Below are 26,122 nucleotides of genomic sequence, written 5' to 3'. Positions count from 1 at the left end.
CATGAATGACTAGAAGTACTATAAGTGTAAGAAATAGTTACGCAAATGTGCCACTCAAATGAATTGACGATGAATTTGTTTAAAATTGGCATGCTAAATTTACAAATCTGATATGTGTGCATTTTTCCGAAATGATGACCTCCGAGGTCAATGCACATAAGTAATTACAAGCAAAAATCACTGTCTGGAAGACTATAATTCCTGAATGGACATTTTCTGCTGATTTGACAATTTTATTGCTTAAGAATGAGAACTTACATTTTTTCCAAAAACCCTTAAAATTTGCGTTATTTTATTGATTTCCCCTATCAAAAATGGCAGAAAATAGTAAAAATTACTACACAGGAGACATATTTGAAAACCTATAAAATCTGTAAAATCCAGATGCTTCGCCCCCATTGACCCCCACCAGGGCTTCGCCCTCAGACCCCCTGTCCCATAAAGTTGCGCCTCTTAACCGCAATTCCTGGATCCGCCTCTGTATATTCAATCACAAATATAGTATTCCTTTTCTTCTTTTATTTTTCAATTTATATACTGTCAGATACATCTTGTATTGCTTTGATAATGAACAATAGTCCCGTAGGCCTTGACGCTCACCTGAGTACTAGTTAAAAGTATCACTAGCCTCAAAGGCTAAAAATCTAGAAAAAATTTCCTATTCTGGAAATATCTAAGCTAATCACTAATATTCAGCAACAGTATAAAACAAGATGTGTTCTTAAAACTTCAATGCCCTCAAAAATGCATATACTGATGAAAGGCTTTATATATAATACAATATATGAAATTCGGGGATACCCCTCCATTTTAACGCTAAAAATCATATAATTGCTTTATTTAAACTCGAAATATTTTGGCTAATTTTGTCAATACACGTCTTTTAAACGTATTATCAAAAATCATTGAATCAAGACATACGTTCCAATTGGTTTTATCATATATTTGAATAACTTAATTTTTTCGATCTTTCATGCAACACCTTTAGGGAAATTAACATGAGACGTGCAACACCTTCTTTTAATGATCACGTGACCAACCCGTATTTATATCCCGATAGATACTTTAACTTACTTACTTATCCTCTTCATCCCCGGTGGGACATAAGGCACCAACAAGCTTATAGATACTTTAAAATGATACCTTATTACTTATATTTACATTTTTGATCGATAACCATTGCTGAATTGTGTTAACAACACATTTCCAAACATTTCACATTGTTGACCTACATAACGCTTCGTTCAAAATGACGAAAACACAAAACAAAGTTACATCAGATGACGAAATACTTTAATCATTAAGACGATGAAAAGCACGTATATCAACAAAGAGATATGAATTAAGGGGATATGATGCTGAGATGAAAGTAATTAGATTTTTCTGAAAATCATTTTATCATAGAAAGGAGGTCTCTCCTGTTTGAAAAATGACAATTTTTATATATGTAAATGAGTTCGTTTCCATGGAAACAACCTCTGAACCTAACAATGTTGAAAAAACACAAAAGGTCAAAATTTAGCAGTTGTAGATCCAAAAATATGTACAACAAACAAACAGGTTGTAATATGGCTATATTTAATGGCCATCATACAAACAGTCTATGTGCAGACACTATGATGTAACGCAAAAACAAATTGCCCAAAATTCAGTCCGAATTTCCTCAGCGCCTCTAAAAAATATCTTTTTGAGGATAGAGTTTTCTAGGGAAATGGTCAAAAACATTTACTGAATGTAATTAGATTTTAATTATTTTACTATGATTTAAAGATGGCATCCATAGCTACAGGACTAACCAAAAATATACTAAGGAGTATATGATTAAAAACTTTTCCTTATGTATAGATTGGTAATTTTGGAAAAATTTATAAAAACATACTGGGGTTGCGCACCGTTACTGTTTTGATGCGCCTTTGAAAGTTGATGACACAGTTGTTGAAGAGGGTACCTGTAAAGTGCGAAACGAAATCGAAACGAAACGAAATATACTGAAACGAAACGAAATCTAGCGAAACGAAACCCACCGAAACGAAACAGATTGTGTAACCGAACTCTTTTAATTATAATAATTAAAAATGGTATCTTATGCTCCTGTGAAAGTTACCACACATAAATAAATTTCGCCTCCCCTTTGATATAGGCTTTCGGCTTGACTGATACAAACTTTTAAAACTTTGTATCAGTCAAGCCGAAAGCCTACATCAAAAGGGGGGGGGGGGGTATCTATATGTGGCAAGACCGACTTTGAAAGATATTTTGTGGACATTACGGAGTTAACAGAAGACTGAGGTGGAGGAACATGAATAACAGGGTAAGCAAATCTTTTATAGACAGGACAGAGGACACAGATGAATCTCCCTGACATCGCAGAGGAAGTGGAAGTGCACGGAGGTAAGGGACGATTTGGATTTGGAATTGTTGACAAACATGAGCTCACTGAATGCTTCTGTTGACTCGATAAATTTCTGTTATAAGTTTTCATCGTCTAGCAGTAGGTACAATTCCGCATCACCAATATCAAAGGTGCCATATTTAGCCATTGTTCCAGAGTGTAGCAGACGAAATTTAAGATATACACTGTTTTACAGAAATGTTTTATCATTGATGAAAGCCCACTGCTTGGAATACAAATAAAACCATACATATATTTTGTGATGTTGACTTTATCTATTGAGAGGCCTAGATTTTTGTAGCAAATGGAAACGTTGGCTAGCCTAGATGTGTATTGTCATAGTAAAAGTATAGTAACCTACTTTTAACATAAATCCATACGCACAGCTGCGACTTCTATTGACCCCGTATGGGTATTTATACAGTGATAAATACGTATTGCTCGTAATAATATTATATAAGAGAAAACAGTTGAAAATGTAATCATTGGCATATAAAGCATCGATTCATCGTAAAGCAGTATTAAACATGCCACGTTTTATCGTTTGAGGCTTAAGATACTACGTGTACATATTTGGGTGAAACTGTTTTCAATGCACATTGGCAATCGCATTTCACAGCACACCAGACTTTTTACTTGATCAAATATTTTATTAAGGTGGCTCACTACACCCTGAAATAGTTTCTCAAATCAGTAAAAATTTATGTAATCATAAAAGATATGATGATATATATAATAAGTATATATGCCAAAAAGGCAGAAAATAATATGTAAACTTGGATAAAAAAATGACTTTCAAAAAAATAATTTCAACACATATGAACAAAAGACCCTCGCGGATTTGAACTCAAGATCCGCGGTTCATCAGCCCAATGCTTTAACCACTACGATGATAGACGAACAAATCGATCGATACAAATAGTTTCACAAAACATTTTAAAAATCGCCATTTTGTGACGTAGTGCCATAAATAGTATAATCTTTAGTGTAGTGAGCTACCTTTAAAGTAAAGCAATACAAGCTGTAACTGACGGTAAATATATTGAAAAATAAAATAACAAATATTGAACATATTTGTGATTAGAAACATACAATTAACTTAATAGAATCAGAGTAAATATGAAGCAATAAACCCGTCAATTCAGCAGAAAAGGTCGATTCATGAATCATTGTCATACTGTCAGTAATTCCTATTCGTAATCTCCGATGTGCATTGACTTCGGAGGTCACCAGTTCGGAAAAAACCCGAAAGAGAGGCACTGAGCACGTACGTGTCAGATTTGTAAACAATTTAACATGCCAATTTTATAGAAAATTCACTATCAAAATTTCATTTGAGTTGCACATATGCGTAATAATTACTTTCTTACACTTATAGTACTTCTTGCCATCCATGAAACGATGTAATATTTTAAAACAAACAGAACGTGTAGTTACTCACGTCAGTTTCCATATTTGTATATGACGTCGGTCTCAGCAACCCGAGTATGTTCGGCAATCATCGTTCCCATGTCCGTGGCGGTTTATACGAAACGCTATATTGTAGGTATGCTCTCAAACAATATTCCCTTGTTTATTTTGTTGAATTTTTCTTCAGATCTTGGGAATTATATCAGTTATACCGATAGAAGTTAATTGATGCATAATTGGATAGTTGAAAAAATGCCGTCAGTTACAGCTTGTATTGCATTTATACGGCGAGAAATTTACTCATGAATACATTTACTAATTAGCTTTGCTCCTGTGTGCAAAAGTAAATTTACCACGCGTTCCCGTGTGATTTTAGATACTGTGAGTAAATCAGTGTGTACTCTATTATTCTATTCATCTGGCTTCAAGCAGGAGAAAGAGAATTCTTCCATATATATGTATTAAGCATTCGAATTACAGTAGAATGCTCCAATGAGCGCGAAATTCGAAGAAAAAATACCCGATCAAGCGTGTCCGGGTAGCGCTCTCGCTTCTCACCGCTGCGACCCGAGATCGATCCCTGTGATCGGCAGTGGTTGTATGTGATAGGGTATGGCGGTCGCCCGCTCGGACACATGGGTTTCCTCCGGATACTCCGGTTTCCTCCCACATAAATGACCCCCTACCGCAAACATCCGTGCATCAAAGGACCCCATTGGAAATAAGCTTTCGAGCTTTCATGGGTTATCCTTGGTATTTATGTATGTTTATATGTATGTATATACCGAATAAACATTTATTTATTTTTTTAGTCTGGTTTGAAAACTATGTTTTCAAAAAGTTCAATGATGAACAAAAGAATGAAGAAAGAGACTTTATCTTTTTCTCTGTATAGATGGCTTAGTGAAAAGCTCTCTTCATCAAGAAACACTGTGGAGAAACCTCTTGGTGTACAGAAGAAAATGGTCATTGCTACATGTATATAATGGCTTGCATCTTTGCTCACAAGGATGCTTTTTGACAAGTTTGGTTGAAATTGGCCCAGTGGTTCTGGAAAAGAAGTTGAAAATGTAAAAAGTTTACAGACAGACGACGGACAAGAGGTGATCAGAAAAGCTCCCATGAGCTTTCAGCACAGGTGAGCTAAAAAGTGAAAAGTTACTATCTAGATGGACAACAGACAAATTTCGTTCAGAAAAGCTCACTTAGGCTCAGATGAGCTAAAAAGTCACACAAGGCATTTATGATGATCCATAGCAATGCATACCAAATGCATCTAAATTTGTGGCACTTCACCTATTTAGCTTTTGATGTTTCTGCATGAGTGAACGATTCTCGCATGGAACGTAAAAACAACATGCAAACAATTATATCTGAATATTTCACCTTATAAATTATGATAAAAAAAAATCTAACATCTTTTTAAAAAATTTAATGTATCAACATGTAAAACTTCACGTATTCAATATAGCACTGTATAATGGACAAAATAGAAGCGCACTCAAAGTACCTAAAACATATGTACATGTTTTAAAATCTGAAACTATAAATCACTCAATTCAAAAAGATTAAGGAAAAACGCACAATATACATATTTTTACATAGTCATGATTAAAATACTGATTTAATAAATAATGTAGACTAGAAATGCTTTATTGGAATGTTTGTACTCAAGATCACATAGTTTTGTGCCTGTCAATTTCACAACCTGGCAAAGAGTAGCCTGTAGTCAAAACTCAATATATATTGTACGTGTAACCAATAAGTATAATAATTTAGAAAATAATAAAATCTTACACAATTATTAATTCAACATTAATTTTATATTTAAAGAATTTGAATATTAACATACAAATCTGATTATCAACCCGTATTTCTGAACCATGATCTAACATTTAATAAATGTAAAGATTGAAGATTTAACAAAGATCGATATAAAACAGAATTTAATTTGTATGGCCTATGGAAGTGTATGGTTAATTATGCTTCCACTAAATATGACAAAACTTATACAAACACATTCATAAGTACATATACAGGTAATCATGTATAAAAAATAGAAATAAATAAAAGATAAAACATTTTCAGGCATTATATGTATATAAATAGAATTTCACACATTTGAATGAAAAAGAAATAGGACGGAATTATTATAACTGGAAAATTGTAGAATGTATTTATGAAACACTCTGCTCCCAGAGATGGGGAATTCAATGTGTTTGTGTAACACTCTGCTCCCAGAGATGGGGAATTCAATGTGTTAGTGTAACACTCTGCTCCCAGTGGTGGGGAATTCAATGTGTTAGTGTAACACTCTGCTTCTAGAGATGGGGAATTCAATGTGTTAGTGTAACACTCTGCTCCCAGTGGTGGGGAATTCAAAGTGTCTGTGAAATAAACACATGCACACACACACATACACACATGAAGTTTGCAGTCCAGTTATTCAAAATACTAAAAATACTGAACACAGTCTTCTAAGAAAAAATGTGATCTTTGCAGACAGATATTCACCCTACGTACCCATCACATAAAATGAATCACTCATCAAACTTAAATCTAAAAGTATTTTAAGGTTTAAAATGTTAAGATTTTTTAAAATCTTAAAGCAAACAACTTATGTGTAGAGGACTAAACAGACAGACAGGTCAATTACTAGATGCCCAAGGTTGCAAATGATATTAAAAAATGCTAATATATTTCATAATCTGAAGTAAAGCTTCAAGATCATGTCTTGATTCAATGTATGTAATATATCCTTAAAGAAATGCATAAAAATAATTAATTGTCACCAGATTCAACAACAACAATATCACAGTCAACATAAATAGGGACAAAAATTGTGGACGGCTACATGTAGTTATGTTGGAATTGTCTCAAATCACCTAAAGGTGTCAGAAATGGACAGAATCTTTAAATATAGCAAAGTCAATAAATAAAAATAACAATCTACAAATTGTATTGTACAATATAATAAATTAAATGCAGTATGATCATTGTAGAAATACTGCATACTATAATAAATTCAATAACAAAAGAATGATCAATATGTAGTGAATTGAAGACTTTGTTTCTAAATCATTTGATAATTCAGTACTATACCCCTTAAAGGAGATAATTTGCATATTCTTCCATGTCCATATGAATTTGAATCACATGTATTCTTAATTTCCTAATCAGTAACAAAGTCAACAACAGATACAGGTACCTGTATCACTGTTTGTGTACATTTTAAGCTTTGCATCAGTATACCTTTTGAATGAAGATCAATATATGCACTAACCTAATAAGATACTACCAGATATTAATTCACATTGTTCTTAAAAGCTTCATGAACAGGAGAATTTGAATTACATAAAACATGATAGCTTGATCTTTAAACCATAAAAGCAGGACTTTAAAAATATTCTTACATGCATTTTTCTCAAACCACAAAAAACTTGACGATTCCACAGTATTATTAGTGCTTAATGTCACTCTCAGTTTAAGAACATCTAAGAATAAACAAAACAAAGGCATACACATATACACAAAGTACTGTCTGGGAATGAAATGAAAATAATCAAATTGTGCCACATGCTTTGAACACATGTTTAAAGTTGAAATTGGAGAATGCAATCTGGGAGGGGGAGGTGGATACATGTATTAGACAACAACAGTTATTTAAACATTACATATGTAATGCAGATTACTAGGAAATTTGCTACCGAAAAATCAAAATTGTAGAACAAATTTGCCTACTCTGCATATACAAAAATGTAGATCACATCAAACTATCATTATCAACACTTATTTACGTCACTGATTTTGTTACCCCGATTCATTGAACACTTTCAGTTAAGTACAACTGATTTCTAAAATTGGAATGAATTAAATTAATCATGATAACCCTGATTTGTAAACATTTTCAACTGAATGAATATTTGTAAAGTGTAAAATATTACTGCTGTAAATATGAAATTGTATTTCTTTTGTGTGTGTGTCATGATAAATATAAATACTCTCAGAAAACCTTCAGCCAGTACATCATATGTTCATAGCTAGGTCTGACAGCATCTGAGAATAATTCTGCTCTATACTAAGTGATGGTAGCGTGACAGATTTATCCCCATCCCTGAGTGTCACTAACTGGAGGGTTGTGGATCCCATCTGACCTTGCCGTGACTCCAGTGACAATTGGGGAAACATTTTCTGTGTGACAGCATCAACCAGGTATGGATCATCACCAGAAATAAGAGCTTTGGTGCCTGTCTCTCTAGGAACAGCAATCTTTCTTGGCCTGAAAACACAACCCAGTACACAAAATTATAATGACATGTTTACACCCAGTACACAAAATTATAATGACATGTTTACACCCAGGCCAGTACACAAAATTATAATGACATGTTTACACTTAGTGTTAGACTTGCTCAAGTCTCTATGTTTAATAATCAGTGCTCTCTTTAATACTTTTGATAATGCCAAACATATCTATGTTTGGTGACATTAAGTATGGTAGAGAGCAGAGAAACACAGTAAAATTTGGATGAAATGATAATGTAATAAAAACAACATAGAGACTTGAGCAAGTCTAACTTAATGTCTGGAAAGGACAATCTGGGAATGAAGCCAATTCTTTACCAATTACATATGCACTGAACATTTCACTTTTTGAAAAGAATTTTTTTTTCAAAAAAAGAGAGGTGAATATACCCCTTATTTTTCTTAGGCACTGCATAAAGACCATGTGGTACATGTATTTCAGCATCGCATCAACTACAATTCTATCTTAATATATGATGTTTGTAAGAATTCAAAAGAAAAACATGGAAAAAAACTGGAACAAATTGCCCAAGATAGAGGGTTCTGGAGAAATCTTGTGTGCAGCCTATGCCCCAAAAGATAGTGGGCATAAGTAAGTTACTGTGACTTATTTACCTTCCTCTTTTAATTTGAGAAGGATTTTTCTTGTCTTCTACTGCTCTGTCAAACAAATGTTTTAGGAGTAAATCTGTGTCTCCTGTGACGTAGACTTTCCTCTCCGGTTGTCTGGACTGTTTTTTGTGTCTCTCTTTGTCCTCTGGAGGGGTTATCGGTCGCATATCTGTAGACAGAAATCTTTTGATTAGACTGAATCACAAAAATACTTGTAGATATTTTCATCATCATCAGAATTATGGAAAGACAGAACATAGGTATCTATCAAATGTCATCAAACATGGAAACTATTTGATCATTGCGATCAAGACTAGCAAATTTGCAAATCTTTAGTATATAGTGAGTAATGCAATCTTTCAAGCAGAGGTAATATGGATTCTACAGGGACTGGTGGTGGGTGGGTTGATCTATAAATGTAATCATTAGTGTTAAAATATCATTTTACATCTTACAAGCTGTAACTAGTTGGATGTAAACCTAAATAATGCAACATCAAAACTGCCAAGAACAGCATCATATGCTTGGAAATATTTGGAATTAAATGTATTTAAGTCATCAAATGCCAACTTTTTTAAAACATGTATTAGTGGCACATATCCTAACTTTTACAGAAAAAGGATTGATGCACTTACAGATTGGGTTGATCATAGTGCACAATTATAACCTAAGCTCACTGGATCATTTAAAGATATGTAAAATCCAGGTCCATACCCAATACATGGATATCAGTTCATCTGAAAGAATTTTTATTTGGCCAGACTTGTTAAAAAAAAACCTTCAAAGTAAGCTATTTTTAGCTATTACTTGTTGATCAGATCTTATTGAACAAATTTTGGAGCAGAAATATTGATATAACATAATATGTGCTAGCTTATAAAGATTAGGTATTAACTTTGACATTAATGAAAGCATTATAAATTTTCTTTCATTCAGTTAAGTTTACGGATTCTATCGATGAAAGCAGTTAACAGGTAAAAATGGGTTTCAGCGAGCCATGAGTTAGCCTCTACAAGCAGAAGAAAAGAATATGCATGACGTCACAGAATGAATTGATTTAAATTCTATATCCTTTAATTCCAAAGAAACAAAATATAAAGAAAGATACCTTAATTATATATTCATTTTCTACATGGCAACAATATTTTATATTACATGATGTTTAATTTCAAAGTACAAAAATATAACTCACCGGAGATATCTTCACTCGAGTCTTTAGATCCAAGGGGAGGTAATGATGGAAGTAAAGGTGCTGGAGATACAGGATTGGGAACATTTGGCTGTTTCCAGAATGACTGAGGCAATGCTCTTAATCTCATTGGAACTGACTCTGTTATAAAACACAGTTTATCAGTGTTTGTTCTGAGAAAAGATTCCAGTGGTTTAATTTCCACATTTTGCACCATCACACTCAATACTTACAGAACATCATGGAATACATCTACTTGTAAATACATAGGTCATCCTCATTTTTTACACATGATGAAAATTCATAGGGCTACTGAATAATTACCATATATCTTAAAGCTAGAATTTAATTCATTGTAAGGCCAATAAAAGCTTTGTATATGTATATATATGCATATAAATGTATGTACCTCTCTTAGGTCTAACTTTGGGAGGAGTTGGTGCCCTTTTTTTCAGAGCAGATTTGAAATCAAACACTGTGGTCTTCTTTTTTTTTACTTTCTTAATTTCTTGTGCATGGTGTTTAAATCCTGGTGGTCTTATATACACAGGTCCACTGGCTGTGCTGCTTCCACTAGGAGATGCTACATTTTCATAGTCATGGTCATGTTCATATGCATGTTGGACAGATGAACTACTATTTACACTAGAACGAGGAGAAGGGGGCAAACTCTCCTCTTCATCACTTGATGTGACCAGAGGTCCTGGTGCTCCACGCTTAGACCCATGCTGTGGCAATGTCACTTTGTCATTACCTAACTGTCCTTCTTCGTTAATATCCGTTAAAGGGATGTTTACACGTCTTGGTGCATGTGAAGTTTCCTCCACTTCGTGACTGACTAGACCATTTGTTGGAATAATTTTCTTTAATCCATAGGATTTATAACATGTTGACTCATCGTCATCATTCAAAACAATAATATTTGATAATGTTGACTTTTTAACACATGTTAATTTAGAATCTTCATCTAAATTAACAGCAATTAATCCAGTTGGCGCTCTCTTTCCTCCATATGATTTCTGTGGAATGCTGCTACTTAAATGTAGAGACTCTTCTTCATCGTTATATGGATGGAAGCCATGTGGTGCCTTTTTACCACCGTAAGACTTCTGTGTAGAACTCAAACCGAAGTTTACATCTAAAAGAGGAACTTGTGTCGTAGATGCCATATTTTTATCTTTGTCAGCCGAAATGTTCACTGAAATGATAGAGCTTATACTTAAGTCTTTTACATTACAAGTCTTATTTCAATTTGTACACAAAGGTTAGAATTGCTAAACATACATTTCGGGACTAACGTTATCCGTTGACATGACTTGCATCGACTTGTTCTTGCAATGTATGGGGAAGAAAAAAAACCATATATATTATAGGCGATTGCTGTTACAACTTTGCTAAATATACTTACCTCTTCATTTTTGCCTATCTAGCTAACTTATGTGGGGAAAATAGCACGGCCATTGCATGTTGTTTACATGTATACAACTTTGCGTCGCCATGCATATGTAAACAATCTCAGATTCGACATAAAACTGGTTCTCATTCACTGTCACGATTTTAGAACCAGTAAATCTTACGTCATTTCGCAGATTGTAAAATACTGAAGTCATAAATTAGGTTGATGTTGTACTTGATCAGTTGCATTAAAACAATATATACATTATGATTCATTAGATCTAATAATTGTTTTCTTCTCGCTTATCTTTTCCCGTAAAGAGTAGTTAATGTACAAGTTAATCAAAGTTTTTCTTCTTGACGCGACTTAGACTAGACGCGACTTACTAAAATTGGATTACACCGGAAACGGAATAAAGTTTAAGATCAACAGCTAGCAGGTTAGCATATTTATGTTTATTGTGCAGTAATTGATGAAATAGCTTAATTTTTTTGCTCTTGTGTGTGAATGTTATTCAAAATTAGACAGGTTTTTGTGCTAACAATCCTCTGAAGTGAAACCACGAAATAACCAAGTTATATTTTTTAAAATCCTAATTCACAAACTGTATCATGTATGTGTTTGGTTAATAGCGAGGGGTCCATTAGCTGCTCGCGGACCGAGCTCTAATGATAACATATGTATAAGAGAAAATTAATCAAAATATAAAGGATGGTGTACTACGACCAAAAATATATATCGACTAAACATGTGCGCTGCCATGCCAATATAAAGTTTTTCACAAAGAAACTTCAGCTGAACACTGTTTTTCACCTATTTATACAGGACTCAATTACTAAGAATGAAAAAAAAACCCTAACAGACTGTCTGTAGACAGGGTTCATACAGACCAATTTTCACCCAGTACTTCAAAATGCATAGACAGTTCAATTGTATGGAAAAGTGCATTTTAAGTACTCGAATTCTTGCTATATGGCACTTGATATCTACTATATGATTGATGTTCTACTATAATACTAGCTGCAGATCTGTAGCTCTCTGGGAAAATATTGGGACAGACCAGAGAGCTACAGATCCAACCCTTATAAAACCTTGAAGTTCGATTTATGGTGCAGCAAGAAATGTGCGGGGTTGAGGCTTATCATCACTATTTTCAAGATTTGTTGCAAAATTTAATGTTCTACTACAATATAAGCAAATTTTTTTTTTTTAAGAACAATGTCCATTCTTTTTTTTACATGCAATATCAAGTTTGGGAATCATGGCATCACTGGGTCAAAGAATTTCAGTCTGTGAAGTAAAACACTTGTGCAATATGACAGGATATTAAACAATGTTGATATGGGGATGCAACTCTCACTTTTCACATGCAAGGTGATGAACATAAAAAACCATTAGAGTTGAGTTTTGACGATTTATCTATGACATTGTTTCTGAAAATGGGAAGTAATCAAACTAAATCTAGCCAAGCAACTGTTGATCTTGAAATGTTGAAAAATAAAACCCCAAAACTTGATAGGCTAAATGACCTATAAATGAAAGAGTAATAAAATTCAGTCAATATGACTTGTCAGGTTTTTTTTATTATTTAGATGATGTATTGTCCAAGAGTGCTTGAAATATGGCTTGAAAAATTATATTGGGCTGTACAAACCCTGGTTGTTGAGTTGGTGGATCTTGTCTATGTAGTGTTCAAATCTACGATTGTTTTTTGATATGATAATGCTTGAAAATATTGAATTCATTTTCTCTTAAATTCTAATATGAATTATACTAGTGTGTGTATTCTTTTGTTACATTAAACAAATATGATGGGACTGATTGCATCTTGATTGAGGTAAGCTGCAGGTCTGTAGATTTCATAGGAAAAAAAATGGAATATATCAAACTTTATTATACATAGCCTTTTGTTTTTTAATAATCAAACCTGATAACCTGATACACATATTCAAACATCATAGATGTGCATCTATCTGTACATCTCCACATCTGTCAGCACCTTGTGATCCAGATAAAGAAACCCAGTACTTGTAAGGCTAGGATTGTCACATTTGATACCCATGTTCCCAATGATTAGAGGAAGAAGCCTATTGAAGGTCAAACTTACATTGGTAATTTTATAGACACGAAACAAAATAGAAAAGGTACTAATGAGACTAGGATAATCACACTTAATACACATATTCAACCAGTTTCTGTTTGTATATACTACTATGGTGCAGTGTTATTGTGTGTCTTTCTCTATAAATGAAAATTATACATTTTTAGGATATGTAATACATTGTATATGAAAGATTTCCATGGATGTATAGTACTCCAGCTGCACACCCTTATGACTCCTCATAGTCTGTTGTGTCGTGAATATAAATTTTGTATTTCAGACGTCATGACGGATGGAGGTTCACCCTTGTCTGTTGCAGTCGTCTGCTCCAGTAATCAAAACCGAAGTATGGAGGCTCACAGCTTTTTGAGGTACATGTACCAATACAAATTTGATTCAAGGTTTTGTTTGATGATATTTGGAGTGCAGTTGCAACCAGATATATGTGTATGTACTGGTTTATATAGTGGTATAGCATGTCTTTAGAATGTAAATGGTAACAATTATGGTCTGTTTTTCTTCAGTAAGAGGGGATACAATGTTCGATCATTCGGAACTGGCAATCAAGTCAAGTTACCAGGAGCCACGCTTGACAAACCAAATATTTATGATTTCAACACGACTTATGATGAAATGTACAGAGACTTGATGAGAAAGGACCCTGAACTGTATCCTTCATGTTGAACAAAGCTGATTAACTTGTCTAGAGATATCTCACGACATTCTAAATTACAAAAAGTACTACATGTTAAAAAGATTTATTTCTGTGAGTTAGATATGTATGCTGATATGTTTGAAGATGTCTTGATAAAAATGCCAATGATGTGAGTGAGTAAAATTTCTACATGTTAGACATTAAAATGCAGACATAAGATTGAGTAATCAATCATGCATAATATATTTGATTCCATTTTATGTTCATCTAATGACATGTTGAAAAAACTCCTGAACAACACAGCTACACACAGAATGGGATCCTGCACATGCTGGACAGAAATAGAAGAATTAAGCCAATGCCAGAGAGGTTCCAGGCATGCAAGGAAAAGTTCAATGTCATCATCACTTGTGAAGAAAGAGTATATGATCAAGTTATAGAGGGTAGGAAGCTTCTGATCTCATTCATTAATCACTTTGTAGATAACCTGATTTCAGGATCTAACATTGCTATTAATAGTAAGTTTAATCCGTATTTTGATTAGTTGCTGGTCTGAAGCTCTCTGGGAATATATTGGTCCCAATATTTTCCTAGAGAGTTACAGATCTGCAGCTAGATTTTGATAAATACATATGTAGTTTAGTGTCTGTTCATATTCCTTGACATGATGATTGACTTAACAATGCATACGACAGTCTCGATTGAAGTCAGCATTTCGCAAACCCTATGGTCGTTATAACGATCTATTTCGTCAATACAATCTATCATGGGGTCAAATGCTGTCTGACGTGTTTCATACCGATTGTTAGGCCATTCTTGGCACACTGAATTTGACTATGGGTAACTCTGTTTACCTGATCAGGATATAGGGCTCACGGCAGGTGTGACCTGTCGACAGGGGATGCTTACTCCTCCTAGGCACCTGATCCCACCTCTGGTGTTTCCAGGGGTCCGTGTTTGATCAACTCTCTATTTTGTATGGGATTGATCACTGTTCATTATCTTCACCTTTCATGTATCTACATTATCATTTGAACATTGTTGACATTACAATGTCCATTATGTTTACTTACAATATTAATGATAACAATGCATATGTATGCAATGGATATTGTATCAACATTATTGATATTGCAATGCTAACAATATCAGATTAATAAAGTACAGGAATGGCAAGTTTGCCTTCTCTCTAATTTATTAGGTATACATGTATTAATGTTTAGACAAATAGGATTCATTATATGCTATTTTCAGATTTTGAAACAAGAGAGAAGGAAGATATGCAGCCTGCTCACATCATTAACATTGACATTCAGGACAATCATGAGGAGGCCACCATTGGAGCCTTTCTGATTGGAGACTTAGTCACAATGGTATGTAAAATAATCTGATTGAGAATCTAGTCACAAAGGTACGTAATTATATCTTCCAAGGGGAGATATTGTTTATGTGCTTTCCATCTGTTTGTCACAAAATCTTTCCGATAAGCCATATAGGAGGAGAAGCTCCTCCTATATGGCTTATCGGAAAGATTTGAAACTTTGTACAATGCTTCATTGCCATTTATAGATGTGCATATTGTTTGAACAGGAGGATCCAATTATTTTCCTAAAAGTTATAGTGGATCTAAGAATGGTGGAGGATGTAAAATACCTTGTGAACACTTCTCCTATATGGCTGATCGGATAGATTTGAAACTTTGTACAATGCTTCATTGCAATTTGTAGATGTGCATATTGTTGGGACAGGAGGATCCAATCATTTTCCTAAAAGTTATAGTGATCTAAGAGGGTTGGAGGGTGTTAAATTAGCTTTTGAACACTTCTCCTCCTATATGGCTTATCCGATAGACTTTGGAGTTTGTACAATATTTTGAATGCCATTTGCAGATGTGAATATTGTAGGAACAGGAGGATCCAATTGTCATTAGTGATGGGACATCGGTTCACTTTCATAATCGATCATCGGTTGGAATCGATTGCTGCTTCCGATGCGATTTTCCGATTATAATCGGATGTTACATTTTTACTATATCAAGCATAATCTTCAATTATATATCAATTAGCTAATATCAATAACTCAATATGATGTTTTCTATGTTGTCTTGATGCTTTTGCACTTTCTATATAAACACCTTAGCTTTGTGCTGGTTGGATATATAACTAGCTCATAATTATGATGGATGCCATTGGAAGGTGAGATTCATATCCATATTGAATCTTACACGGAGATCAAAGACGGAAATTTAACTATATATTATTCAAAATTAAAACATAAAAAAGTACTAGTGCAGATTTGTTTTTTATTCAATACAAAGCATTACATTTCTTAAACAAATAGTTAACAGCTCTTTCTAGGAGAGAAATAGCAAGATAAACTAAACACCAGTATGATGTAAAACTCAGCATTTTAATCTAAATCTCTACTGTCTCTGGCTTAAGCATAATACCATTCAATCTCTCACCAAAATTTACTCATGTTTTTGTTCAAGAAAATAAACAAATCTACATTATCTGCACTCAGCCTACTTCTCTTTTTTGACACCAACCCACCAGCAAGAGAAAATACTCTCTCTGATGGCACGCTACTAGCTTGAACACATAAAATCTTTTTTGCAAGAACTGCTATTCTGGGGGAAAGCATTTCATTTTTTTGCCACTACTCTAGAACTGTGAGCCCTTTGTCATCTTCTTTCAGTGCCATCCCCAGGTAACGTCTGGTCTCTTCAAAATACTAGAATATAGTAAAGTACGTTCAAGAAAATTCGGAATTTAATATCAAGTTGCATATGATGCGATCGTAAGAAATGATAGTTATGGCACACTGAATAAATCAGCAACGTATATAATAGAAAAAATATACATTTGAAACAAGAATATCGTGCACATGATTCTGGTGTGTTACACTAAAAAATGCGTGCCACATGTCAAAGTATGAAAAAATAAACTTACCAGTGTTGGTGTATTCCTTGTAGCAAATACGGCACACGGCTTTATTTAGATTTAGATTTAGGTTCGTTTTACTTGGAGGTAAATTGATATCTACCTTCCGAAATACTTCCATACTTCTGACTTCTTTTTCACGCTCGGGTGATCATATATTCCATTGTTTGATGCCATTTTTTTTTTCCTGGCACAGGTAAAACAATAACGGAAACGGTCTAATTTCGGAATGCGCTCTATGAGATGTGTGGATCCGATGATCGATTATGAAAAATAATAATCGATCATCGGAATCGGTAGCTTTTTTTCGTCGTTAATCGATGTTTTCTGATTATCAGTACAACACTAATTGTCATCCTAAAATTTATAGTGGCTCTGAGGGTTTGTTAAATAGTTTGTGAACACTATTATATGGCTTATCAGAGTTCATAATGTCTATGTTCCTGTTCATGCTTTCTCCTCCATACCATGCAGTACATGAAGGGGAGGAGGTTTCATTTGGTGCACTTTCAATTTGGGGAGCTGGGGAGACAACAATATCTAGTATAATCTGATTGAAAACCTAGTCATAATCCTGTGTAGGGTACCGTAATCTGATTGGGGACCTATCAACATTGGTATGCACAATTATCTGATTGAGAACCTAGTCATAATGGTACATAAATTAATTTGATTGGTGACCTTTATAGGGTTATCTGTGTAGACAATGCTCTCAATAAAGGGTCTGTAAAATGGTTTTTTTTATCATATACATGTATTACGTTTTGGAAATACAGAATACATGTGTATCCTAAATAATTTAATTTTACTTGTAACACACAATTTGATTGGTTCATTTGACTTTATCAACATTCTTTAAATCATATAAACAAAGTTGCCATTTAGTCCCACTGTATGTCGTCCTAGGAATGACATCACAATATGTTTGGCTGTTCAGTTTCTATTTTGTTGCTATGCCAGTATTGGTCCGCTTCATATAAAATTCACATTTTCTATAGAATTATTGATCAAATAATATCAAACGCAGTTTATTTAATTAAATCATAAGGAATGAAAGTATTTTTTATTCATTTCATATGATACAAAGTAAGTTTAGACAGTTAACACTATTTTTTAAACCGCTTTGTGGTTTATAATGCGGAAACTGCCCCAAATTACTTTATATCATATAAAATGAGTAAAAATTACTTTCATTCCTTAAGTACACCCTAGATCCAAAGAATCAAGGTATATATTTACAACTGTCCTGTACAAATTTTGTTTTTTATGATTGAAGCATTGAAATTAACATAACAACGAGATGTATTTGTGAAACACTGATGCCCCCGTATGGCAGCAAAGCAATTCTGATGCCCAAACAAAGGTCTTGTCACAAGGATTACACATGTGAAATATAAAAAAAACTATCACAAACCAATCCAAAGTTATGGCCTAGGTTAAATTTTTTCAAAAGTAGGTTGAACTCCAATGTGAAAATCATTAAGTCAAAAATGTTGTTACCAAAAGAAAAGTCTTTTCACAAGGAATACAAATATGAAAGCCCTAGCACTATTACCATTCAAAAAATATGGCCAAGGTTAAAAATTTTAGGGACAAACAGATAGATGAAACAAAAACGAATCTCCGGTTATGGGGACATAAAAGCTTGTAATTGCAAATGCATATATACTCATCTGGAGCATGTTTTAGTCTAAATCAGTTTGCTTATGTCTAGAATTTTCATTAACAGCTCTTTGAGTCTGAAGATCTGGACAATGACATAGACGAGATTTTACAAGATTTTGAGCCACGAGCTGGGAGACCTATTCTGCACACCGTCTGCTTCTACTGAATTGGTATGTTGGTCTTTTTAGACGAGTTACGTAGCAAACCTCGGCTTTTAAATTGGCGAAGGATGGGTGTCCAGTCGGGCGGGCAGTTGGGTAGGCAGGCGGCGTCCACAATTAGCTTGTCCGGTCTCTAACTTTCATACTTTTTGGCGCATTTTTGTGAGACTTACATAACATGATCACATCCAAAAGGGGAAGGTTCCTATTTAGTTTGAGATCAAAGGTCAAGGTCACTTTGTCACTAAATGCCATACATTTGAGCTTGTCTGGTCTCTAACTTTCATACTACTAGGGGCATCTTTGTGAAACTTACATATCATGATCACATCCAAAAGAGGAAGGCTCCTATTTATTTTGAGGTCAAAAGGACAAGGGTCAAGGTCATTTTGTCACTAAATGCCATAGATTTGAGCTTGTCTGGTCTCTAAACTTTTATACTACTTGGTGCGTCTTTGTCAGACTTGCATATTTTGATCACATCCAAAAGAGGAAGGTTCCTATTTATTTTGAGGTCCAAAGGTCAAGGTCTCTTTTTCACTATATACTGTATATTTGAGCTTGCCTCTAACTTTTATAAATGTACTTACTGATGCATGTTTATCACACTTCAAATCCTGATGACATTCAAGATTCATGTTGCTTTTGAAGTCCAAAGGTCAAGGTCATTATCACACTAAATAACTATTGCGGCCGAACACATTCCAAACTGCATCAAATCTTTGGTTTGGTGATGCGGGCGGGTGGGTGGGTTGGCGGTTGGGCGTCAACAATTGGTTTCCGGATGATAACTCGAAAAGTTTACAATCTAATCAAATGAAACTTTGATATATTGTTGGGTACCAGGTAAGGAAAACCCTATTGATTTTGGAGAAAAATTGTCAAAGGTCAAGGTCACAGTGACCGAAAATAGAATGAAAATTTCAGAAAAATTTGGTTTCCGGTTGATAACTCAGAAAGTTTAAATCCGAATCAAATGAAACTTTGATATATTGTTGGGTACCAGGTAAGAAAGACCCCTATTGATTTTGGAGAAAAAAGGTCAAAGGTCAAGGTCACAGTGACCGAATATAGAATGAAAATTTCAGAAATATTTGGTTTCCGGATGATAACTCAGAAAGTTTAAATCCGAATCAAATGATACTTAAAGATATTGTTATGTACCAGGTAAGGAAGACCCCTATTGATTTTGGAGAAAATGGGTCAAAGGTCAAGGTCACAGTGACCGAAAATAAATTTAAAATTCCAAAAAAAAAAATTAGTTTCCGGAGAATAACTTGAAATTTTTTAATTTGAATCAAATGAAACTTGGTTATATTGTTGGATACCAGCAAAGCAAGGCTCCTATTGATTTTGGAGAAAACAGGTCAAAGGTCAAGGTCACAGTGACCAAAAATAGATTGAAAACTTTAGACAAATATGGTTTCTGGACAGTAACTTGAAAAGTTTAAAACTGAAATTAGTTCTTCACAATTATAAATATGCCACATCATTCCTGACTTTACAATGTATCCCATGCAACTCGGCTTATGCACCCCTGGGTGCATATATTGATTTTTTTAAATCTGTGTTCATTTTGATGTGCTATTGCTCTTCAATGTAGTCTCTTTCTACTTTCTTCTCATACATTTGTGCGTGTTCCTTCTTTTTAGTACAGGAGAGTACTACAGGATAACAATGGAGATATGATGGGACAGTAATCCATGCTGCATTTTCCCATCAGATGTTGAATGATCGCACAGATTCACTGAAATTTTAAGTATATGACTCATGCACACAAAGTCCATAATGCAACTTTATATCTGTCTTTTTTGGGACTGAGGTCAATGTGTCCATGTGATAATGTGTTTGTATTCTGATTTTATGTTGTTGCGGTATTTTTTAATGATACAAAATAATGTACATGTATTTTTATAGCAATTTCACCAACAGAAGTTATGGTATATGTATATTAAGATATTGTTTTAATATACAGGATTATTTTTTAAATGTACTGAATGAATTTCAAATGTACATCATAGTTGAAGTTTAGTACTCCTGGTTTATATAGTGAAGGAAAATTTGTGGACGGAATCCTCTTACAAAGGTTTTAATTGATATCAATTTTTGGGCCAAAAGCCAAGTGAACTGGACTCTATTGTCTAGGGATGAGGAAGACTTCTATCGACTCTGGAGTTCAAAAGTCAAGTTACCTAGACTTTGACAGAGGAAAATGGTCTCCAAGTCTCATTTGATTTCCTCTTTCATCCGAGTTCGTAATGCATGACAGTCAAGAACCATATAAACTCAACTTCCATCATTTCGTCCCCATTACAATTGTGCACGGCAGTGGGTATATCAGTCCACTAGTGATGTTCTACTTTCAGTAGGAAATCACACGAGTAGGAAATTACACAACTGTGAAATTACACGTGTAGGAAATTACACATGTAGGAAATCACATGAGTAGGAAATTACCCAACTGTGAAATTACACAAGTAGGAAATTACCCAACTGTGAAATTACATGACTGTGAAATTACACGAGTAGGAAATTACACGTGTAAGAAATTACACGAGTAGGAAATTACATGAAGAATTTGTCAACATACACTGATGTATGTTAGATGATTGTTATGTTTTCATTGACGCAACTTGGCTGTATCTTGCTTCACATACATTAATGTAATTGAGAATATCTAAAGTGACAGTTAACTTAAGGCATCATGTTGTGTGTTATATTGTACTGTGTAACAGAAATAAAGCCTACTTTGTTTATAGTGTTTTATTTTTACACCAGGAGAAGGAGAAAGGCGAGTTTGATTGATATATATGTCAATCTTAAATCAGAATCAATTCATAATTCCACCACTAGGTCGTGATGATGTACCCGTAGTTAGTATCAACAATCAGACATCCATAGTACATGTCATTGTAGGTAGTGAAAGTACATGTATGTATGTTCTTCGTAAATACAAAATATAATGGGGTGAAAGATTCAGGGGTGGGTGGGGGTTATTGAAGGTGAACACCTCAAAGGTATGCAAATTCTCATGCTGTACATCCTTGAGATACTAAAAAGTAAGAAAAAATGATTTGTCTTTAGCATTTATATTTGGACCAACACTCTAGTATGAAATGTTTGCTGTTTAATTTTATCTGGTGCCATTTTGCGCTGTGAAGTGAAGAGTGTCTGTAGCAGGAGATACTTGTCATCTCCCTTCTATGGTATATGCACAAACTTTTGTGAATACACGCTTTATAATGCGAAATATCCTATATAAATATAGTTATGTCAAACAGGAACCCGTGTTTAGTACAGTGAATCTTAAAGTAAAGAACTATACAACACAAGCTAACACATCTACATTTTACACGCACGCATGTGTAATAATAATGTTAACATTGTGTACATGCTTTTAATATGCTACTGCCCTTTACTGCCTCACAGACAGAAGCCATACCTGTTAGTTTCTCTCTCTCTCCCTGAAAAAAATATGCGTTTGTATAGGAATAATATTGTTATAATCATATTCATTGACTTTTATCCCCCGAAAGTTAGTGAATTCGAAAGAATATATGAGATGGCATGCAGTGGCATATTTAAGGGGAGGGGACCAGCTGGTGCCCCCCCCCCCCCCCCCCCCCGTAAAATTTTCAAATTTAAGATCGTGGTCTCTTGTTTAGGAAAATATAAACGATAAAAGAAGCAATAATTTCTTCCACTTTCGGAGAAATAATTGACAAAATCTGTTGATTTATAGAATTACTTTTATTGTGAGAACTTGCATTTTTCCCAAAAACCCTTAAAATTTGCGTAATTTTATTAATTTCATCTTATTAAAAATGACTACATAGGAGACATATTTCAAGCCCTGTAAAATCCAGAAGCTTCGCCCCCTGGGCCCCCACCAGGACTTTTCCCTGGACCCACTGAGGCACTCATGGCGACCCCCAGCCTCATAAAGTTGCGTCCCCAAAAATGATTAACTTCATGTCCCAATTTCTTGGTAAGTATTCCATATAGCACTGAATGTACATCGCTGGACTGAGTTATAGACTATTAGGGCTGAACTTAAATAATTTATACAATTGCAGCACAGCGTCAGCTCAAATATTTGCAATCCATCTTTAAATTCCTCAATCTATGAGATACAAGCAACATCATGCAAATAAAGGTAATGGGTAACAAAAATGACAATTCCAAGATTCATTTAGCAGAGACTCCCGAACTGTATAATAGGGTATCGGCATGTGATAGTACCAAAACTGTAAAAAGACCCACCCGTCGCAGAAATTTCCTAGTGCTTTCCAAACTTTATTTTGAAAAATAAAATAAAAATACCAACTATTTGTAGTTATATACTCGACAACAGTTTTAACGCGGCTGTTTTATTCTGGTAACCACCACGTCGTTTGACAGATTGAGCAACTCGTCCGAATTCTTTTACAAACCCAGCTGTGACGTCATATTATGGTAATTTTCAGGAATGGAGTTTCGGACAACTACGCGTGGTTATATTCTGTCGATATGATGAACAAGTTCCCCATAACCCCCTGGCCTCTGTCACTGTTTTAACAACGTACAGAATAATTTTCAATTAAACCTAAAGGCACAGATGGTAGTCTAATCCAAGACCTTTCACGTGAAAGGCAAAATCTCTATCCACTGAGCCACGGAAGACGTTGACATCTCTGGCAAAATTCAACAATAGGTGTTTCGTATGACAAAAAAAAAAAAATAATAATAAGTCCAAGGAATTGAAATTTGGAGGCAATTTCCCTAAAAGTTAATAAGAAGCTATTAAATCGCTCTCATCGTGTGTATAACCGCAAGTTAAGCTCGAAGTTTATGAGTAATATAAGTAGCCGATTTTCCTTAAAGGTCCCCTGTCGACCGGCCACATCCCTATATTTGGCATATTTTGATCTAATCTCGGTTGAGATTCGGCTCGGCTGAATTTTTGGACTGACGTCAGTCAAAATATTCAGCCAAGCCGAATCTCAGCCGAGATTAATCTTGATCAGATAGAAGGAGTAATCTGTAGTAGTTGGAAGCAGTGTGTCAAGACGAATAGTTCATGTCAACTCCGTTAACTGTGTGCAACACGATATCTTACTTTGTTAGTTATGATATACAAAGGGCAGAAAGAGACGGTGCTATAGGACGAAATCCTTTCAGTAGTGAATAAAATCGAGGCAGGCTACTGACATGTTGATGTTACAGGGATTTCAACAGCCTCGTTTAAAGTCAGCAATTTTTGGAACTTCTGTCGATATAACGATCTAGTTTGCCAATTATATATTGATAAACTTAATTAAACTATTCAAGTTATTACAACCCTACCATATTCTTTATCCTTTAAAATCATCAGTATATTGATCATGATTGGTGTAATTCTATTTTGGTTGAGTTTGATATATAGTACCCTTGAGGGGAGTTTACCTGTATTGAACAGCCATATGAGTGTGGACAGTGGGTAGTTTCCACTAATTGCATCCATGTTTCAAGAGTGTCTGCCATGTCTTTTCAAATGGGTATAAGTTAACAGATCTGATCAGATATGCTGATAGAGCGATATAAAAACCGTACTCGCCATCTTGTTTTTTTTTTTTTTTTCGGGATTAGGTCATAAAGCGACACATCCAGCAGTCTAACTCGTCATTGGAAACATAAAAGACACAGGGGCGCATTTTATACTTTTAAATATTTTAATGAAGTGAATAATGGGGCATAATAGATACGAGAGAGAGGAGGGGAGGAGAATAGCTTCATAGATACATGTCCGATTTCCCGTTTCTCTGGTCTGGATGACCACACAAACATTTTTAACATTCAAAAGTACAATGGCGAAACAATTGGTATGCCGTTCCATCGGAATCTGTAGTAGTCAATATATGACTACTACATATATTATATATATATATATATATATATATATATATATATATATATAATCAAACCACTAGTATTCGTGAGAAGAATGACTCGCATTTGTGTTGAAAATGTTTCGTTGATGTGTAAAAAATGAATCGAACTCTTGATGGATATTCCGTGGACAACGTGTAAATTGTACGTAGAAGTTCACGGATCTTCCTCATATACTCATCTGATATCATTTGCCACATCTTATGTACTGTATATAGTTACATTAGAAAAGCCCATTGATGTTATTTTTGTGGCTACAAATATGAATTTTCGCAAAACTTTGGGATAAAAAAAACCACACTTAAATTTTGTGTAAAACGTAAAACTTTTGCGAATATACGAGTATACGTTTTAACGCAAACGTTAAAGAGGTTTGCTTCTGAGCTTTGTAAATTATTTGGGAAAAATATCATTAATTTTTACTAAAAGGGGTCATAGTGTTACAGTGTGTCAAACTTGACCTCTCTGTGCACTTAAAATTTTCCAACGATTATAGATTTTTTTTGTTGGTGTCAACACAACAGAATTTGTTTTTCAATCTTCGAATACTGTGCGGAAAAGATAACCAACATCAACAAAAGTTGTACCACGTGTTCATAAATTTCAAGAAAGCCTTTGACCGAGTGTGGCATGAAGCATTATGGGCGACAACATCAATGCCACCTCATCACAGTTATCGAGAGCCTTTACATCAAAGCCACCAGTGCGGTTTTCTCCAACAACAACATACCGGTAGTTGAGTGATTCCGAACAGTTATTGGAGTGCGCCAGGGTTGTCTACTGTCTCCCACGCTCTTCAACGTCTTCCTGGAAAGATTCATGACTGATGCACTTGAGGACATTGAAAGATCAGTCACTATTGGAGGCAGAACCTTCACAAACCTCCGTTTTGCCGACGACATCGACCGATCAGCTGGAAAGGAGCAGGAACTAGTCAATCTGACCAAAAGGCTGAACAACACCTCCACAGAATATCACATGGAGATCAGTACAGAGAAGAGCAAAGATAACCAAGAATCCAATCGGTTTTGCCAACGGCTTAATGATCAGAATCAGTCAACAGCTTCAAATACTTGAGTGCAACAATCGCAAATGAAGGATCACGACCAAAAATTCTCTCCATAATTGCTCACACCACAGCCGCATTGACAAAGTTGAACCCAATATGGAACAACAAAAACATCCCAATCAGCTAAAAAATCAGACTGATGCGATCCTTAGTCATGGCGATCTTTCTCTATGCTTGCGAATCATGGACACTAAAAGCTGACCTCGAAAAAAAGAGAGGATCCAATCAGTTGAAACGGCGTGATATAGAAGACTCCTTGGCATCTCGTACACAGATCACATCACCAACGAGGACATTTAAAGAGACGCGTTGAGAATG

At 34.7% G+C, this 26,122-nt stretch overlaps 2 protein-coding genes and 1 long non-coding RNA gene across 4 annotated transcripts; 1 reads left to right on the top strand and 2 right to left on the bottom strand.

Moving 5' to 3' along the window:
• Window positions 1–5,218: 5,218 nt before the first annotated feature.
• On the bottom strand, window positions 5,219–11,526 carry LOC125647693 (uncharacterized). 2 transcript variants are annotated; one of them, XM_048874470.2, is made up of 5 exons: window positions 11,317–11,526; window positions 10,318–11,106; window positions 9,912–10,049; window positions 8,723–8,888; window positions 5,219–8,081 (listed from the first exon to the last, which is right to left on the bottom strand). In XM_048874470.2, the coding sequence occupies exons 2-5, from the start codon at window positions 11,075–11,077 to the stop codon at window positions 7,829–7,831; spliced, it is 1,317 nt and encodes a 438-aa protein (XP_048730427.1). In that variant the 5' UTR covers window positions 11,078–11,106; window positions 11,317–11,526; the 3' UTR covers window positions 5,219–7,828. The 2 variants fall into 2 exon arrangements, with proteins under 2 accessions (XP_048730427.1, XP_048730436.1); XM_048874479.2 differs by having other exon boundaries at window positions 11,193–11,442.
• Window positions 11,527–11,619: 93 nt separating this feature from the next.
• LOC125647733 (RNA polymerase II subunit A C-terminal domain phosphatase SSU72-like) lies at window positions 11,620–21,584 on the top strand. Its single transcript, XM_048874534.2, has 7 exons — window positions 11,620–11,743; window positions 13,686–13,776; window positions 13,930–14,073; window positions 14,364–14,503; window positions 15,315–15,433; window positions 18,732–18,837; window positions 20,481–21,584. The coding sequence occupies exons 2-6, from the start codon at window positions 13,691–13,693 to the stop codon at window positions 18,831–18,833; spliced, it is 591 nt and encodes a 196-aa protein (XP_048730491.1). The 5' UTR covers window positions 11,620–11,743; window positions 13,686–13,690; the 3' UTR covers window positions 18,834–18,837; window positions 20,481–21,584.
• On the bottom strand, window positions 16,346–17,668 carry LOC125647801 (uncharacterized). Its single transcript, XR_007360100.2, has 2 exons — window positions 17,012–17,668; window positions 16,346–16,793 (listed from the first exon to the last, which is right to left on the bottom strand). It is a non-coding gene; the product is annotated as an uncharacterized LOC125647801 (long non-coding RNA).
• Window positions 21,585–26,122: the final 4,538 nt, after the last annotated feature.

Source organism: Ostrea edulis, chromosome 1 (genome assembly GCF_947568905.1).
Source record: "Ostrea edulis chromosome 1, xbOstEdul1.1, whole genome shotgun sequence".
In the NCBI taxonomy this organism is placed as follows: Eukaryota; Metazoa; Mollusca; class Bivalvia; order Ostreida; family Ostreidae; genus Ostrea; species Ostrea edulis.
The sequence above is the reverse complement of the archived record's forward strand: the minus strand, read 5'-3'. Positions and strand labels throughout refer to the sequence as shown.